Source organism: Colias croceus, chromosome 14, assembly GCF_905220415.1.
Source record: "Colias croceus chromosome 14, ilColCroc2.1".
In the NCBI taxonomy this organism is placed as follows: domain Eukaryota; kingdom Metazoa; phylum Arthropoda; class Insecta; order Lepidoptera; family Pieridae; genus Colias; species Colias croceus.
In genome coordinates, this window is record NC_059550.1 from 8,596,172 (window position 1) to 8,616,320 (window position 20,149).

The 20,149-nt window shown below is 40.2% G+C and overlaps 1 protein-coding gene across 7 annotated transcripts in view; it reads right to left on the reverse strand.

Moving 5' to 3' along the window:
- Positions 1 to 7,552: 7,552 nt before the first annotated feature.
- LOC123697499 (disheveled-associated activator of morphogenesis 1) overlaps positions 7,553 to 20,149 on the reverse strand; it is a 101,619-nt gene continuing 89,022 nt past the window's right edge. For all 7 annotated transcript variants that reach the window (XM_045644038.1, XM_045644032.1, XM_045644033.1 and 4 more), the window contains 9 exons: positions 15,109 to 15,183; positions 14,415 to 14,738; positions 13,963 to 14,102; positions 13,594 to 13,755; positions 13,070 to 13,249; positions 12,621 to 12,744; positions 11,841 to 12,083; positions 11,454 to 11,636; positions 7,553 to 8,025 (listed from right to left, as the gene is read on the reverse strand). In XM_045644038.1, the coding sequence (XP_045499994.1) occupies positions 7,723 to 8,025; positions 11,454 to 11,636; positions 11,841 to 12,083; positions 12,621 to 12,744; positions 13,070 to 13,249; positions 13,594 to 13,755; positions 13,963 to 14,102; positions 14,415 to 14,738; positions 15,109 to 15,183 (1,734 nt within the window). In that variant the 3' untranslated portion in view covers positions 7,553 to 7,722. The remainder of the gene's footprint in view (positions 8,026 to 11,453; positions 11,637 to 11,840; positions 12,084 to 12,620; positions 12,745 to 13,069; positions 13,250 to 13,593; positions 13,756 to 13,962; positions 14,103 to 14,414; positions 14,739 to 15,108; positions 15,184 to 20,149) is intronic.

Sequence of the window (20,149 nt, forward strand, 5' to 3'; positions counted from 1 at the left end):
GATACGGCGATAGTATTTAGTGGGAACTCATGGATATCAGTCTTTAACGCGGCACAAATAGGTATTTCTAAAATTTCTGATTGGTTAATAAGTAATCTCCTCACTCTGAACATTAAAAAAACTAACTACATATGCTTTTCAATTAATAATAAAACACAACCTAACCCTAATCTTAACCTTAAGCTCCACGAATGCGATGGAACAGATTATTTAAATTGCAATTGCGACACTATTGAAAAAGTATTTACTACAAAATATCTCGGGATCATAGGGTCATTGCGCTGGTTTTCGTCCAATTATATGAGTTGCCAACTTTGTGATACGAAATAAATATTTTGGAGCACCCTTCCTTAAGCATATAATTTTTTTTTTAAGTCCTTATATAGTCTTCTTTAAGATAATATTAAGGGAAAATAAATCATTTTGATGTATCTTTTTATTTAAATTATTTTCTGCAAAAGTAGGGTAAATGCTAGTTTTCGTCCAAAAAAACTGGTTTTCGTCCTAGTGTAAGCTAGTTTTCGACCACCGTGTAGAAAAAGGAGGGTAGGTCAACTATTAAGTTTAAAATCAATTACAGGTAAATATATACGTTTATTTAATTAACATTACAATTTCTCACTACCCAGGTTTAGTTTTACTTGTGGTTTTACTAATAATAATAAATATAACTAGTCAACACTGAGATCTATGTAGCACTTGGCAGTCCTTATAGGCGTTAGTGATGACTGTATAATCATTCGTAATAAAGAAAGGAATGCGTTCCTTACAATGTAAATGAAACAAGTAATAATTACAGGACTAAGAAATAACATAAAAAACAGAAATATTCATTCTAACAACAAAAATTTTCATTCTAATACTTTGTTTATCAAATGAAACGTACTATAAACACACAGCCATAATAATAAGTTTTAGCTACAGAATCTTCAGTGTACGCAGCGTCTTTTTTTTCTAGATTTCTTAGACTCCTTCGAGGCCATCTAAAAACAGTAAGATCTTTCTGAAGATACGTTGAGTAAGTATAATAAAAAAATACTGCATTGGCAAAACAGACCTAGAATAAAAGATGATACTCAAGTGAATGATAATCAAGAAAAATACAGTGTATTATGTCTGACCTACCCTCATTTATGCTACGAATAATTGACTCTACTTCACATAAGGAGAATGATACATGACTGAATGAATGACAATATTAGGTACCTACAACACTCTGGCCCTCACCAATTATTTATAAGGAAGATACTGAATAGAAAACTTTTCAATACGTAAAAATAGACGAAAAGTAATGCAAAAGAATGGCTATATTTAATTTTTGGATACTCCAATACTCATTCATGGACGAAAACTAAAACATTTAAAGCTAAATTTAGTTTTCGTCCACTTCTTTAAATATTTTTTTATTTTGGCAGCACTGACATAGCAGTGGACGGAAACCAAAAAAACTAAACTAATAGCAATAAAGATCACTTCGGGAGAAACTATTCAGTATTTTAAAGGTCCGATAAAGTAAAATGACCCTAACAAATATTCACGTAGCTGTTTGAGTTTCCGTCCACTTGGACGAAAACCAAATATTTTGAGAATTTGGTAACCTAGTATCCGTCCACTTAATATTTCGAAGAGTATTATAAAAATGTATGATAAACACTTATAATTGCGTTTATTATGCTTATAAATAAACATACGTACCAAAAACATTACGTAAACTAGCTAAAACAGTGATTTACCTTACCATGAACTTTTCTCGCCGGCAAATTTTTCTCTCGCGCGATGACATCTGCAAGGCACGTATGCGAAGCGGCCACATTTACGTTAATTTTTTGAACTCTCTTCTTGTCAAATCAAATTTTAATGTTGATAGTACTGTTGCTTAAACATTATGGACCGTAAAAAGTGCAAACTTGCGCGGAAAGGTAGGTTTGTATTCAAGTTTTACGCACGTGATTGTAGCAGGTCAGTCAAATGGACGAAAACAGAAGCTGGACGGCAAACCAGCGCAATTACCTTGATCACCGCTTATCTTGGCATTCACACATTGACTATATGAACGAAAGAGCACGGAAACTAATCTGGATTTTTAAATCTTTGAGACACGTAACTTCACATAAACTTATGAATCAAATATACAAGTCCTTAGTTCAATCAATCTTAGCATATTGTATTCCTATTTGGGGGGGGGCTAACAAATCTAAATTTATAGAAATGGAGCGTGTGCATAGGTGTCTTCTGAAAGTCATGTATCAAAAACCGCGCCGGTTTCCAACGACAGATCTGTATAAACTATGTGATTTACTATCAGTTAGACAATTATACATCTTACTTATTACAATAAAAACACACAAAAAAACACCATTAATTCATACCACAGTCGAGGGAAGAAGAAGGAAGGATGTAATCAAAACTCGTTGTACCAAAACTGTTTTTGCCAGACGCCAATACTCAGCTAACTCAGTTTATATATATAATCATCTTAATAAATTATTAAACATTAATAGATTAACGTGTAGTGATTTAAAAAACAAAACAACGAACTGGCTAAAAACACTAAATTATGATGACACAGAAAAACTCCTTGCTACGTCATGCACTGTGTAATTATTGTTTCTATATTATTTATTTAAATTTAATCATAATCATACGCTACTAAAATATATTAATTGCTATTAAATTTGTTCACTCACAAACTCGTGCTCATACATAAAATGACAAATCTAAACACACACACATACACACCCACACACATTCACCCACACACATTCACCCACACACACACGCACACATGCGCCCACACACACAATACATACACACACACACACACACACACGAATACACTCCACACTTAACTATTAATATTTTGTTATTTAAACAGTTTATTTTTCTCATGTAGATAACCTATTTTAAGTTAAGGAAGAGCGGGTCCTCCTGACACAGGTTTTATATTAAACTTACTAGGAGGGCCCTACTACTCCATATTGTATGAAATTGAGAAGGGTAAATAAACTATTTTTATTTTATTTATTTTTTTTATCTTACATAATAAGTATAGGTACATTTTACTACATTCATTTCAACTACAGATTTCATTAAATTTCGTAGTAGTTTTAATAAAAGATACCAAAACAAATTTACATGAATTAGATTCAATATTATACTTATGTAACTTTTGCTGCGACTTATATTACTTATTACGACCGATATTTTTCATTACCAAACAGTAGAATTACAAACCTCGATTTGCTTTAATAAAATATATTTCTTGTTCTTGTGAACATACGAAGTATTGTAATACGTGTGTATTTCATTAAAAACTCCCAAAGCTTGGCGAATCGACTTGACGAAAATATATACATATCTACTTATCTAGGTAGCTACTTAGGTAATATTTGATGAACATTGAACCTCTCAGAACTAGAACATACTCGTAAGTCGACTTTTATAAGAACTTTATATAGTTAGATGTGTGTTTCAAATAATTACTTTATTCTTAATCGCAACCTATTATAAATGCGAATGTAACTCTGTAGACTGTATGTCGGTATGTCTGTGTGTCTATCTGTCAGTCGCTTCGTCACGCGCACCTAAACTACTGAACCGATTTGGTTGAAATTGAGTACAATAATAGTTTTATATCTGAAAAAGGGAATTGGTTAAGTAACCCAGAAATCGCAAGGGAACGGGACAATAGCACCGAAGCCCCGGGTGGAAGCTTGAGAAAATATAATGTATTTTATGTTTTAATATTTTCGCGCCAAGTAATATGTATGTACTTAATGCTGCACCAAATTATCCATTGATGAAATATAAACACAGACGACTAAATTGTCACAGCATAGTGAAAATAAATCTCAGCTGAATAAACAAAAGAAACTGCAATTTATCAAGGTCTAGTATCCTATTTTAGCAACACAACCCCTAGACTTTTTCCTAATAATTAAGAGAAACTTGACGCTCGAATCCGTCATAATGAGCACTCGCTTGTTCTACCATAATTAACATTAATTTCGTAGCGGAATAATTATCAAATGAATGTTTATAATTATATCTCGGTCTTTGTTCGTAATATCGTTTTACACGTCATTATTTTTTGGGAGATTCGTTTTGAAGTTAGGTTTATGTTGGAATTGTATAGGGAAGTATTTTGCATTATCGACTATCGTATACTGAATTCATATTGGCACTATATTTTATGACCCATCGTAAAACTGCGGTGTTTATAAGTTATCGAATGCCAGAATTTTCCAGGCAGTAAATTAAGCATTAAGAATACATTATACGTTACACACATCTACATAACTTCAAGTTTATTTTTCGGGATGTGATAACTTTCTTCTACTTACGTAAGTTCTGAAAAAAGTGTTCAGTGAACACGTATTTTAAAGTATGATCTATTTTCACAGATTTTCACTGATAACAAGCTGTTCTCTCGATAGTTATTATATTATAAAGAAAATACTTATAAGATAATAAGCAACTGAAACTTTATAATCTAAGTTCTAGCCTCTCGGTAGATATATCGTTTCTGACCTATTATGGAGCAGATAGTTAGATTATGCATATGTTTCACTGATCTTTTTTCTTTAGGGACAGGTAGGTCTGTGTCCTGCCAGCAGCCAGACCGAGAATTTGTGCTAGTCTCCACCGGGAATCGAACCCAGAAACCAGAATCCCTCCGTTATACTGGGACGCGTACCAAGGAGGAGGTTAATTACTGTTCTCTGCTAATTGTTAATTTTGATATTTTACCACGATTCATTACATAATTATAAATCTTAGTCTACGTAACGTAACTAAGTAAAATATGTAGAAATCGGTATCGGCTCTCGCTGGCAACTGTCGCTCACTCCGCTCTTTTCGCTTATTCGGCTCTTCTTATGGTCGCGGTCTCACCTATTAGCTAACCTAAATCTAGATAGTCTAGTCTATTCATTATATCTTAGATTAATTAATATTTAAAATAAATGATTGAAAAGTACTAAATCATTGTTTTATTCTCAATATCCATTTTTAATTTAATTGACCCTAAATGTACCGATTCATTTTGATAAATCTTGGTAATATTTACACATAATATAGAAACTGGCTTTTAAAGTACCTAACATAAGGTAGTAATAGACTTACTGATACCTACTCTAAAAATGTCATTAATTTTATGAAGCCCTTTCGAATTTGAAGAAGCTTTTTGCATAACATTTCAATATCATATACTTAAATTAAGATATGCCTAGGTAATTTATTATTGGACCGATTGTGATAAAATATGTAATTTTGTAGCTTTTAAGTAGTTTATTCTAAATTTCCATGACACATATCTTTGTTTTTGCTTTACAATAAAAGTTTTTCAATTATGAACACTTTTTTTCTTTCTTTCATTGTAAAATATTGTAAAAGACATGAGTTAGAAAAAAACTGATACCTTACCTCTACACCACTTTTAACTTTCTCATATAATATAAGGTACACAGGAACGTTTTAAGAAATAAAAGATAAAATATTTTCAAATTTTTATTTAAATAATCCTATTCACTGTATGATAATATAATATATTATACGCTTAAGCAATACTGAACAAAATAATAAACATTTACAAGAGACAAACGTCTATAATTACGGATCAATAAATTATTAAAATTCCATCTGGTCGGTAACAGATTACATCATATAAAATTAATATTTACAATTACAACTAAACAGAATCACATTTAATCTCATGTGTTACAATACAGATAATATTGTAAAAATACGTTGTATATTTATCGAAACTTGTATAAATTTATTGGTTACAAAAATCCAAAAGTTACGCCGTTCGATGTAGGCAAAATATGAGAAACATCAATTCCTACTTAACACAAAGGAATAATCGTCAAATCCACAATTAGGGCATATACACATAAGGCAAACCGCGCTATGAACATAGAGTTATCACAACTTCAATATAATGACTGAATAAATTTTAACGCGCGTTAAAAAATCGCATTATGTGTATAAGCCCTTACACACCAGAGTATCAACTTTATGTACACTTCACTCGTATATAATAAAACTTAGTATAGTTATAGGAAAACTTACTCATATTTAGCCATACTTTAATCGGTGTAGGTTTTCAAAGACGCAACACTAAGAATATCATATGCATAAGTTATTACGGCTTAGGGCTGATTTTTCAATTCTTGGTTAAAACTTATTCGAACGTTATAACGAATAACGTATTTACCATTTCAAAAATGTATTCTAATTGTCCGTATTTGACAGTTTACAGGTGACATTTTAATATATTGTTCGTGTAATATTTTATTAGACGAATACGTTTTAATCAAGGATTGAAAAATCAGCCCTTAAAAAAATAAAGTTTAAACAAGAAAAATTAACGAATAATTCGTTAATATTTTCGCACAGATACAAAAAAGTAGAAAAACCATAAACAAAAGTAGCAAAAATAACATAGCATTATTCCTACATAATATTATATCATTAACAATTAGTATATTATAAATTAGACTAGCAATTGTTCTATTTTTTTTTTTACTATACATTACTCTGATGTGTATATTTTAATGTCACTAATCGGTCAATCAAAGCATAGACATTATCTATGGTCGTTTTAAAATTCGTTGAAAACCAAAGACATTTAAAAATGGTCAAATATCGAAAAGCGAGGAAGAGACAAACTATACATGTCAAGGCGGGAAGTTGATATTAGAAAGAGACAAATATATACTTATCTCATAAAATTAGTCGTTTTTATTACAGAAAAACGTGGTCTATGGGGAATGATTATACAGTCTTAAATATTTCAGTCAGTTTTATAAATTTAGGCATTGCTATGAATGTTCGTAAAATGCGAATACACGACTTACTATTTCTACTATGGAGTGACTATATTTAATTTAGTTCAACGATTTGTATGGAATACCATAAATTGTAAACGCTATGGTATGAATAAACCTACAAAATTTCAATCACAACAATTTCTACGTTAAAGTTATATTCCGTCGATTTTATGTTAAGTTCTGATCCCGGTTTCGTATTTCGAAGCGACAATTCCGTTAGCGAATTCCTTTTAATATATCAATCATGATCCTTTTTTCAATGATCATAAAAATTATGATATCAATTAACTACGTTTTTATAATATTAAGATCACACATCCACTTTTTTTCACATCTAAGACCAGTCCCTAGTCCCTACTTGTAACTTATCAATGAGCCAGATTATTATTTCGCAAAAAACTTCTTTAAAGTAAGACTTAGTTATAAAATGTATTAGAACGACATGTAAACGTGAAATCTCTCGAGACTAAAATCTCGTCATTATGATCGATAAAAAAATGTGAATAAACCATTTTAAGTTGAACATAAACAATCTAGAATCATTAAGAAGTTACAAATAGTGTACAAAAAACATTTCGTAAGTTTATATCCATATTTTAGACTCCTGTAACAACACTGATAGCAATCGTTTCAACACATAGTACATCCCTAAATCTTCTTTCTTCCTCCAACCTTGTGGTATCTAATTAAATGGTATATCAATTTTTTTGTCAAATATATTCAATCTATCGTCAATAACAATTCCTCTACAAATCTTCTCAATTCTACATCAATTCTTTGAAGTCATCAATTTATTAGCACATTTATTGGCCATCTCAAATCACTAAAAAGTTTCCGAAACTCCTCCCTTAAATCCTAGAGTCTCCCCACTTCTCCTCATAATTTTCCCTCAATTCTTCTGTCGCTCCCTCGAGTCCTCCCTGCAAACTCCCCTCGGTGGGGAATCCCTTCCCTTATGGGTCTTACTTTTCCTGGACCTTTTGAACTTTGCCACATCATCACCAAAAACATCTCCAGTTCTAAGGGCCGATATGAGGTCATCGAACTCCCCCTTCTGCCCGTTGGTTAGAGTCCCGTCGCGGGAGGTATCGCCGTTCGAATGCCCGTTGCAGTCAGTGGATTTGCCCAGTGATTTCGCTACTGAACCCAGTATGCTGGAACCTTGTTTGCGCTCCATTGTACGTTTCTTGAGCTGCAACAATTAAAATTGTTATATGAATCGATATCACTACTTAATATAAAACAAAGTCGCTTTCTCTGTCCCTATGTTCCTATTCCCTTTGTATGCTTAAATCTTTAAAGTTTAAAACTACGGAACGGATTTTGATTCGGTTTTTTTTAATATCTTTTAAAAAAACGTTGGTGCACCGCCCACCTCTACCACCGCACGCGCGTTTACGTTTTATATTACTTTACTAGCGAAGCGGTGTATAACTGCTGTGAGAATGCTGCTGCTGCTAGGGATGAAAAGGAAATTTAAGTACACACTTAGTACATCGGTAGTGGGACAACCGGTAAAGTATAAGTATAGTATAGGAGACTCCGCCAGCTGCACCAGGAGTGAGTCACTATACACTCGCCCCGCTCCCCCCACTCCCCGCTCACCTCCTGCTCGTGCCGGCTCCTGCGCTCGTCCTCCTCCCGCCTGCGCCGCGCCGCGTCGCACTCCGCGCGCGCCTCCGCCAGCTGCACCAGGAGTGAGTCACTATACACTCGCCCCGCTCCCCCCACTCCCCGCTCACCTCCTGCTCGTGCCGGCTCCTGCGCTCGTCCTCCTCCCGCCTGCGCCGCGCCGCGTCGCACTCCGCGCGCGCCTCCGCCAGCTGCACCAGGAGTGAGTCACTATACACTCGCCCCGCTCCCCCCACTCCCCGCTCACCTCCTGCTCGTGCCGGCTCCTGCGCTCGTCCTCCTCCCGCCTGCGCCGCGCCGCGTCGCACTCCGCGCGCGCCTCCGCCAGCTGCACCAGGAGTGAGTCACTATACACTCGCCCCGCTCCCCCCACTCCCCGCTCACCTCCTGCTCGTGCCGGCTCCTGCGCTCGTCCTCCTCCCGCCTGCGCCGCGCCGCGTCGCACTCCGCGCGCGCCTCCGCCAGCTGCACCAGGAGTGAGTCACTATACACTCGCCCCGCTCCCCCCACTCCCCGCTCACCTCCTGCTCGTGCCGGCTCCTGCGCTCGTCCTCCTCCCGCCTGCGCCGCGCCGCGTCGCACTCCGCGCGCGCCTCCGCCAGCTGCACCAGGAGTGAGTCACTATACACTCGCCCCGCTCCCCCCACTCCCCGCTCACCTCCTGCTCGTGCCGGCTCCTGCGCTCGTCCTCCTCCCGCCTGCGCCGCGCCGCGTCGCACTCCGCGCGCGCCTCCGCCAGCTGCACCAGGAGTGAGTCACTATACACTCGCCCCGCTCCCCCCACTCCCCGCTCACCTCCTGCTCGTGCCGGCTCCTGCGCTCGTCCTCCTCCCGCCTGCGCCGCGCCGCGTCGCACTCCGCGCGCGCCTCCGCCAGCTGCACCAGGAGTGAGTCACTATACACTCGCCCCGCTCCCCCCACTCCCCGCTCACCTCCTGCTCGTGCCGGCTCCTGCGCTCGTCCTCCTCCCGCCTGCGCCGCGCCGCGTCGCACTCCGCGCGCGCCTCCGCCAGCTGCACCAGGAGTGAGTCACTATACACTCGCCCCGCTCCCCCCACTCCCCGCTCACCTCCTGCTCGTGCCGGCTCCTGCGATCGTCCTCCTCCCGCCTGCGCCGCGCCGCGTCGCACTCCGCGCGCGCCTCCGCCAGCTGCACCAGGAGTGAGTCACTATACACTCGCCCCGCTCCCCCCACTCCCCGCTCACCTCCTGCTCGTGCCGGCTCCTGCGCTCGTCCTCCTCCCGCCTGCGCCGCGCCGCGTCGCACTCCGCGCGCGCCTCCGCCAGCTGCACCAGGAGTGAGTCACTATACACTCGCCCCGCTCCCCCCACTCCCCGCTCACCTCCTGCTCGTGCCGGCTCCTGCGATCGTCCTCCTCCCGCCTGCGCCGCGCCGCGTCGCACTCCGCGCGCGCCTCCGCCAGCTGCACCAGGAGTGAGTCACTATACACTCGCCCCGCTCCCCCCACTCCCCGCTCACCTCCTGCTCGTGCCGGCTCCTGCGCTCGTCCTCCTCCCGCCTGCGCCGCGCCGCGTCGCACTCCGCGCGCGCCTCCGCCAGCTGCACCAGGAGTGAGTCACTATACACTCGCCCCGCTCCCCCCCACTCCCCGCTCACCTCCTGCTCGTGCCGGCTCCTGCGCTCGTCCTCCTCCCGCCTGCGCCGCGCCGCGTCGCACTCCGCGCGCGCCTCCGCCAGCTGCACCAGGAGTGAGTCACTATACACTCGCCCCGCTCCCCCCACTCCCCGCTCACCTCCTGCTCGTGCCGGCTCCTGCGCTCGTCCTCCTCCCGCCTGCGCCGCGCCGCGTCGCACTCCGCGCGCGCCTCCGCCAGCTGCACCAGGAGTGAGTCACTATACACTCGCCCCGCTCCCCCCACTCCCCGCTCACCTCCTGCTCGTGCCGGCTCCTGCGCTCGTCCTCCTCCCGCCTGCGCCGCGCCGCGTCGCACTCCGCGCGCGCCTCCGCCAGCTGCACCAGGAGTGAGTCACTATACACTCGCCCCGCTCCCCCCACTCCCCGCTCACCTCCTGCTCGTGCCGGCTCCTGCGCTCGTCCTCCTCCCGCCTGCGCCGCGCCGCGTCGCACTCCGCGCGCGCCTCCGCCAGCTGCACCAGGAGTGAGTCACTATACACTCGCCCCGCTCCCCCCACTCCCCGCTCACCTCCTGCTCGTGCCGGCTCCTGCGCTCGTCCTCCTCCCGCCTGCGCCGCGCCGCGTCGCACTCCGCGCGCGCCTCCGCCAGCTGCACCAGGAGTGAGTCACTATACACTCGCCCCGCTCCCCCCACTCCCCGCTCACCTCCTGCTCGTGCCGGCTCCTGCGCTCGTCCTCCTCCCGCCTGCGCCGCGCCGCGTCGCACTCCGCGCGCGCCTCCGCCAGCTGCACCAGGAGTGAGTCACTATACACTCGCCCCGCTCCCCCCACTCCCCGCTCACCTCCTGCTCGTGCCGGCTCCTGCGCTCGTCCTCCTCCCGCCTGCGCCGCGCCGCGTCGCACTCCGCGCGCGCCTCCGCCAGCTGCACCAGGAGTGAGTCACTATACACTCGCCCCGCTCCCCCCACTCCCCGCTCACCTCCTGCTCGTGCCGGCTCCTGCGCTCGTCCTCCTCCCGCCTGCGCCGCGCCGCGTCGCACTCCGCGCGCGCCTCCGCCAGCTGCACCAGGAGTGAGTCACTATACACTCGCCCCGCTCCCCCCACTCCCCGCTCACCTCCTGCTCGTGCCGGCTCCTGCGCTCGTCCTCCTCCCGCCTGCGCCGCGCCGCGTCGCACTCCGCGCGCGCCTCCGCCAGCTGCACCAGGAGTGAGTCACTATACACTCGCCCCGCTCCCCCCACTCCCCGCTCACCTCCTGCTCGTGCCGGCTCCTGCGCTCGTCCTCCTCCCGCCTGCGCCGCGCCGCGTCGCACTCCGCGCGCGCCTCCGCCAGCTGCACCAGGAGTGAGTCACTATACACTCGCCCCGCTCCCCCCACTCCCCGCTCACCTCCTGCTCGTGCCGGCTCCTGCGCTCGTCCTCCTCCCGCCTGCGCCGCGCCGCGTCGCACTCCGCGCGCGCCTCCGCCAGCTGCACCAGGAACGAGTCCAGCGCTCCGAACAGCTGCTCCGGGGACGCTGATGGTTCTTCCCCGAATGCGTGTGCGCACGCTTCCAGTCTGCTCTTCATGTCCTGCAAAATTGAAAACAGCATTTTTTACAAAATTACGTAAAAATTATATTTGATAAAAGTTATCTTTTGACTTCATACATACAAAATTACAAAACATAACGACAAATAAAATAAAAATAATGAAAAAAATAAAATTCATGGACAGCGGCCGTTCCTTTACATTAAATGACCAAAAATTCCCTAACATCCTTTACTCCCACCCACCTGGAACAGATCCTCCAGCTGCGTGAACGAGCACACCGCGTGCGCATGGAACTCCCTCATAACCGGTACAAACGCGTCATGCTGCGCGCGCGCAGGCAACGACGCGTGGTACTCGAGTTCCCTTGCCACGTCCCGTAGGCCGGCGCGTAGAGCGGTGACGTCACGCTCGAGCTGCTCCACGCACACCTTGCCGGCCGAGCGCACGTGCGGCACGTCCTCCTCCAGCAGGAGCACGTCTTTGAACTGCAAGGAAACAATTATTTATTATTTTGACTAGAGGCAGAAGTTTTAAGTATACATAATATATTGCTAAATACTACTTTTTCTTAGGAAGGTAATAATTAGGGTTATTTTGACATGTAGAAATAGATACTTCTGTAGTATAGGCGGAGGAAAAAGTAAAATCCAATTTAAACAAATTTTTTTTTAACTCAAAATAAGTTGCAGCACTTGCTGCCCCATTGATGTGAAGGGATGAAACGAAATTGAAATACTAAACAAGATTAGGCCTCAACCTTCAACTGGAGGCAGAAAATTATTTATATGACTAGAGGTGGGCGAAATAAGCTACTTGATAGTTAATTAAAATGAGGGTACTTGAACTGGAAGTTTATAAACGAAAAATAAAAAAACAATTATAGCCACAACACATCCTGAAACTAGATGTAAGAAATGAAACATTTAGAAAACAAAAGAAAGTCACAAAAGCTTCAATTTCTTACCAAATCACTAACACCAATTAAAATAGGAGAATTAGTTAAATTTATAAAAAACATATACCTGTGTTTCAAGCATCTCAACGAGATAGTGCAGCAGCGTAGTATTTCTGGACACACTCGACTTGGTATCAGCCAGTTTGCTCAGTGACGAGAGACGGAAACCGGACGCGTTTCCACGAGCTCCTCTGGAAATATAAAATAAACCTTGTAGTATGTCACAAAACGTGACCAAAAAAAGGTAGTAAAGTATTTCAATTTATGACGGTTGAAGCTGAAAATTTTCGATTAACTGCATTTAGGGTTAGCCAATCTGACTGAGCCAGAAGCGATATTTCTTAAAAATAGTGAAGAAATCGATATGTCGAAAAAGTCGTCGATGTACGGCAATGCCTTCCACAACCGCACCCACACAACGTGAATATCTGGCTTAAATCTCATGAGTTCGATCGACATTATAAACCAATTGCCATTACAATCTTAAAGCAGTTTATATCCGTTTATATCTCTCACCTATTCATATAATTCCCTAGCGCCAGAACAATTTCTAACAATGTCTTCAACCGCCTGGACCTGGTCATGTCTCTAGCGGCCCTAAGGACCACGGACGCACGACTCGTTGCCTCGGCAACCGCTGCTGAGAACTTCTTCTTGAATAGTAGTGTTCGTACTCGTTGCTGGTAGTGGGGGATTCTGAAAATATATAAAAAAATGTTAAAAGTTTTGGTATGTTACTGTTTCGGGAAATACCAAATATTTTCTGATTAACACAATTTACATAAAATATGTAAACGAAAAGATCGGCGAATTAGAAAAAAGTAAGTACATTTTTATTTAAAAATGAAGTATTTTTTTCGGGCCAGAGAAGCAGACTTCTTACCCATCAAAGATTCTCGATTGAAACAGTTACACAGTAAAACAATGTCCTGCTAAAATCTCTCCGAGATCCTTAAGGGGTGATCGTCTTCTCCTACCAATTCTACCCATCCCAAACGTTTTATATGTAATATCTCCATCTCCTACCAACTCTTACTCACTTGGATATCTCATACAGGAACCGATCAGCTCTCGCCATGCTGTCGAGCTCATCTTGATGCTCTTCCAATAAAGCCGCTTCTTCAGCGCTGGGCGTGAACTTGCACAGCTGTTCCACCATGTCGATGGGAAGCTGTTCTGAGCTGTCCATGCGGAGGATTGCTCTGGAAAAGTAGATTTTATATTTAATATTTAGTATGAAATACTTACTGACTTTTCTTATCGCTCATCAGATAAAAATGCCTAATCAATTTACAAATGAGATTTGTGAATAATATATTGAAATTATTTGATCTTAAAATTGATCCTTAATGCCTTATTACATTCATCAAAACAGAAAATCGCCCGTAACCATAACAACCCTTTCTCACCTGCAAATCTCTTCATCGCTCATCTTCAGCTTGGACAACAAAATGGTACAGTTCTGTGCGCGGCGTCCGTCGATCACTGACAGGATTTTGGTACGTGGCTTCGATCCTAATTGTCGCAGATCTTCTACTGAGCCTTCGTTCTGGAATCAAATTTAAGGAGATTTGGAATAAGTCAAGTTTAAACCTAATCCTTCTTAGTTGAAGTCGATTTTGTCGCTAAAATGTTATAATTGTTCAATTTCTTTTGTGTTCAAACAACACAAAATTTTGCTACATCTAAATACCATATCTAAACATAATAAGTCTTGTAAAATATTTTTTTTCTGCCTTTTATAACTCAAACTTAAATGTTAAGGTCAGATAATATGTCTGGCACTAAAATTTCCTCCTTTCCACTATCAATTATCTGGAAGTTTTCTACAAAACATTATAAACTAAAGAAGCCAACCCACCTGTACACCATTCTTCTGATACGCGCAGAACATCTTATCAATCGCGTGTAGATCAATCGCATTATACAGCTTCGTATCATCCAACTCTTGCCATATAGTACCATGTAGTTTCGTATCTGGCAATTTGCTCCAATTGAAGCTCTTTAGTGGGTTTCCAGGTGTTGGTACATTCTTCTTCGGTCTGGGTGGTGTGGGGGTAAAAGGAGCGAGGGGTGCGGGAGGGGGGAGGGGAGCCGCGGGAGGGGGAGGTGCGGCGAGGATAGGGGGAGGAGGGGGAGGGGGAGCGCTGCACGTTTCTATCACAGCGCTTTTTAGGTTGCTGACCTGTGGGGGTACCAATAGTTTAGTTTAATAACTCAGGCCCCGGAACCATAGACACAATAGAAAATCTATTGTGTCTGATAGTCTGGGACCGATCGGGCCGCTTGGGGCTAAATGGGTTAACAGTTATTTAGCAGATAGTGACGAATTAAATCTCAGGGAATATTTCCCATTAGGAATTAGGCTTATAAAAATGAATTTTTTCAACTTAATCAATAAATATTTAGTATTTTGATGCAAAAAAACAATACCATAAAATATAGACTCATCACTTACGACTAATTTAGGAAATTCGCTTATAAAACATTAGAAAAAAAAAGTAGCAGAATCTCGAGAATAATATGAAGAATACTTTCAATAATTTGAGTCTTACCTTTGCATCATCAGGTATGCTCCCTTCACTGACTAGTTTTTCGAATCTTGCTCGTTCTGCTCTTTCTTGATTCAGCTGAAAAATATTAAGACCATGTTAGCATTAAAATCCAATTTAATTTATGAAGTAATTTTTCCCTGATAAAAAATATCATAGTAACTCTACAAATATGAAATATGAAAAACTGGCTAAGTATATTAACTTCCAAAGCATTAGAAAGCTTCCAATAACCATATTAAGATGATAATATCATTACATTTATTATCTTTAAGCAGCACTCAATGAATAATGTATGTCTTTGACACGTTAGATAAACTACGCCAAGTCTATTCAGCACCAAATGGTATGTTATACAGCACCTGTACAATATAAATGACGATATCTACGAAATAAAATTGAATTTTTTTTATAATTTTTCAACTACACTCAACTTCATGAAAGCCTCGTCAACGCATCACTTGTCAATGAAGTGCACCAATTTTATTGTCTATTTGTGCTTTTAGTGCTTTTGTACTTGTCGACCGAAAACGTTATAAAAAATTCGCATTTCTTAACTTACCAATAACAATAAACAATAACAATAAACAATAAACTTTATTTCCAAAATATAAGATGCACTGAAATTGAAAACCCTTGCTCCCACACTAGGATTCCCTGTGTCGTGGGAACAAGTATCTTCCAGTGGTACATTTTAATCCTTATGCTAAGAAAATAAACTATTACATTACAAATCTTCTACACAAAACAATTTTTTTATTTTATTATCACTTAATAACAATATAAATTCGTTAAAATATGAAAATTCATGCTAACTACTATAATAATTAAACAATACAAACTAAAACATGCGAGTGTGTGTTCATGTGTGGTGTGTGGTGAGGGGTGTGTGTGTGTGTGTGTGTGTGGATGTGTGTGTTTGTTTGTGTGTGTATGTGTGTGTGTGTGTGTGTACATCAAAATTGTAAATAATTTTCTAGTTGTCTCATGCTTCCAATTTTAAAAACTCTTCAGTCTGAATATAGTCAAGGCCTTGCATCCATACTTTAAGGGACTTTTTTAATTTCCATCTGGTCATTTTAAAAATATTTAATTTAATGTTGATTTTAGTATATAAGTAAGGACCCAGGAAAGAGAAGAACTTATGAGCAAAAGATGTGTGAGTGGTAGGAGCTTTCCATATAAGACGTCTACTTTCCGGATTATTTATAGTTCTAGCAGCTGATTTGTGGAATTTTAAAATGAGCGCCATTAAAAATAGCTTCCGTACACTAAGTTGACCGGTTTCTAGGTACAATTGTTTTGTTGGAAATCGGAAGGGCTTTTTATATGCCACTTTGATTACCGCCCTTTGTGCCCTTTCCACCCTCAGCAGTATGGTTTTACAAGCTGCACCCCATGCACATATTCCATAACACAGAATAGACTGACACAGCGCTGTGTACACAATACGTATCGTTTCTGTATCAGCCACATTTCTTAAAAGTTTGAATATGTACATGAGTTTGCGAACTCTGGAGCTTAGGGCACGTGCTTGGCTCTCCCATGTTAGTTTTCTGTCAATTATGACACCGAGATATTTGATTTCGTCTACTATTTGGAGATTAGGGCACGAGCATAGTGGTGTTCCTACTTTGCAGTGATGGATGGTAAACCTCATATCTACCACAGGTGCCGTTTTTTGTGTTGTATGAAAACAAACAACTTTTGTTTTGTCGGTATTCAGGGTAAGTAAGTTACTTTGCAGCCAACTTGCCATTATTTGAAGACCTGCTTGGGCTACATCAACGACTCCAGCCCAGTCGCGCTCGTAGAATATAACAGCAGTATCATCTGCGAAGGCAAAAACCTGAGCCTGAAGCATGTTCAATGAGCAGAAGTCGTTAATGTAGACCAAGAAAAGGGTAGGACCTAAAACACTACCCTGTGGGACACCGAAATTTATAGATTTAAAATCACTACAGTAGTTTTCTACCTTTACCCGCTGTAACCGCTGAGATAGATATGAGGAAAACCATTCCAAAGGTAAGCCTCTAATTCCCGCACACTCAAGTTTCTTGAGTAGGATTTTGCGAGAAACAGTATCAAATGCTTTTGCCAGATCCAGGAAAACGCCAGCACACCTGTAACCACTATCTAATTTACCAACAATAAAATCAACCAATGATGTGATAGCATCCTCCGTGGATCTGGCAGCTCGAAATCCATATTGGTTAGGTGACAATATATTTTCCTTCTCCAGAAAGCGTATCAGTCTGCTATTTACTATTTTTTCTATAATTTTAGATAGTGAGCTAAGAAGAGAGATTGGCCTATAGTTAGATGGTGTAATAGGGTCACCCTGTTTAAAAATTGGACAGACATTAGCAAGTTTGCAACAGCTAGGAAAAGTACCGGATGAAAGACTTAAGTTTATTATAGATGAAATGGGTGGTGCAAGAGATAATTTGGAATTTTTAAGAATTGTATTAGTAATGCCATCCATTCCCGGAGCGGAGTTTGTTTTTAAGCAACTGATGACTTTCACTACTTCTGAAGGATCAGAAGGTGTGAAAGCAAGTGAGTTTGATGGACTTTTTGCTAAATTAGTATAAGTTCGAGCTAGTTCTGTTTCGGATTTGTCAAGATTTTCTAAAATTTTAGTGGCCAATTTTTCACCTATTTCTGAAAAGTACTCATTTACTGTATTAAGGGAATCTATAGGATTGTTAGTCTTGATGTTAAGAAGTTCATTATGAGATTTTTTGGTATCATCAATTTTGCATATTCGTTTAACAGTTCTCCAGAGTTTTTTACTATCCTTACTAGTGTCTTGAATAGCCTGTCTATCATATTCATCTTTTAAATTTTGTAATAAATTGTTGCAAGTATTTCTATATTTTTTATACTCATTTTTAAGTGATTCAGAGTCAGGGAATTTTTTTGTGGTCATATGTAAAACATCACGTTTTTTCATACATTTTAATAAGTTAGGTGTTAGCCATGGTTTAAATATTATTTTACGTTTACTAGTAGTTATTTTTGTTGAATTTTGTGAAATGAGATCATTAAGAGAGCCAATAAAAATCTCGGTAGCCATGTCAACATTATCACAGTTATATAAAGTGGACCAGTCCATTTTTTCTATTGACTCTTGCAATTTATTGTGATCAATTTTCGATTTAACTAAAATGTCCGTACTATTCGAGATATACTTATCTATAGATGTTAGGCTAATTGACAATAAGACAGTATCATGGTCAGTAATATCAGAATGGCAAATAACTGCTTTGCACTGTGATCGTGACTTTATCATACAATGGTCAAGACAGCTCCCCGATCTCGTTGGTACATTATATGCAGGTATATAACCATATTGGGTCACTAGGTTTAAATACTGCTCAGAATAGATAGACATACCATTATCTGTAATATCTAGGTTCAAATCGCCAGTTATTATTCTATTGCTACTTGTACATTTTTTTAACACACTTTCCAAAGAGTCCAAAAAGTTACACAGATCTGAAATGGAAGTAAAAGAAGGAGATCTATAGATTGAAGTTATAGAGATAATAGGGTTTATTTCTAAGATTAAACATGTCCCATTACGAAAACTAGGTTCCAATATTTTAACCATGCTAAGGCTAGCTTTATAATATATTACAATACCATCGCTTTTGTTGTAGCATTTTTTTGTATACACGCAGATATAACCAGGGAGATTGATACCCCCGAATGTGTCGTCAATCCAGCATTCTGTAAGTACAATGACATCCGGTTGATAGCCAAGACGATCTAGAAATAATTCAAATGAGCCAATATTTTTACGTATACTTCTTATGTTCTGTGTGATCATTGTGAACTGTCTATTAACGTCTCCAAAGTAACGGATGCAAGATTCAGGCTCGAAGGTTTGCCAGAACGGAATGAGACACGTCTGGTCTATATCATTAATTACGTTTATGTTGGCCATTAGCTTTTATAATAATAATTATGTGGAAACCAACATCTTCGATATATTTATTGTTCAATTTTAAAAACTTAAATATTTTGTGTCTGTCAGAATTATATGTAAGTGAGTAAGAGTCAATTACATAAACACCTATAAGGTTAAAATTGAATGCTTGTAAACAATACAGTATACAATATTTTGAATAATTTAAATGTGGAAAAGTGAAAGCGTAAGGAATAGGTAAAATATTTATACATTTAAGACAGCTCTCTATTATAATTTTACTATATTGTAAATATTCGATACAAAAAATCAATTTCAAGACAACAGTTTCATATTTAGGTAAATAAGAACTTAATATACATTTGATGAATAGAATCAAATTAAACTTATTTATACGACCCTTAATTGGAAAGCAATTGATGATACACTGTATAAAAATTAACTCATTAAAAAATATTATAATTTCATATGCAAAAATAAATTCAAAATAAATAATAACCTTGGATACAATATATTTTTTAGAAATATTATTAAGAAACGTGACAAACGGTATTCTATTAAATATACAATCAATATAATTTGCAAAACTATAATTGCACTTAAAGCTTTGAATATCAAAGTAATTATTAACGTATTTTAACTTAACACTAATCAATTTTATAATACATGCATAAGAAAAACCAAAATGTGTTATTATTATTAGTCATTGAGTAAGACTTTTTAATTGTTGTTCATCTCTTACGTGGATATGAGGAGAACCATCAGCTTTGCGCAGAAACACACGGCCGTTACTCGACCAGCAATATTTGTACTTTTCCGTATTAGCAAAGTCCCTCGCCAGAAAATATAATCGTTTCATTTTAGCTGTTAATAATTCAGATATGTATATGGTTGATGTTGAATTTAATCCGAGATGACTTGCATTTAGTTGCATTTGTGTAGACTTGTACAGCTTTTTTGCAGTCTCCAAAACTTTGAGTTTAATAAAAGTAGATGTAAACTCAATAATTAATGGTGGGGATGACGTTTTATTGTTTCGGTTAAATCGCCGATAGACGTCTCGAACATCCGACGTATGATAGTCTAATTTTAATGAGTTAAACAACGAGT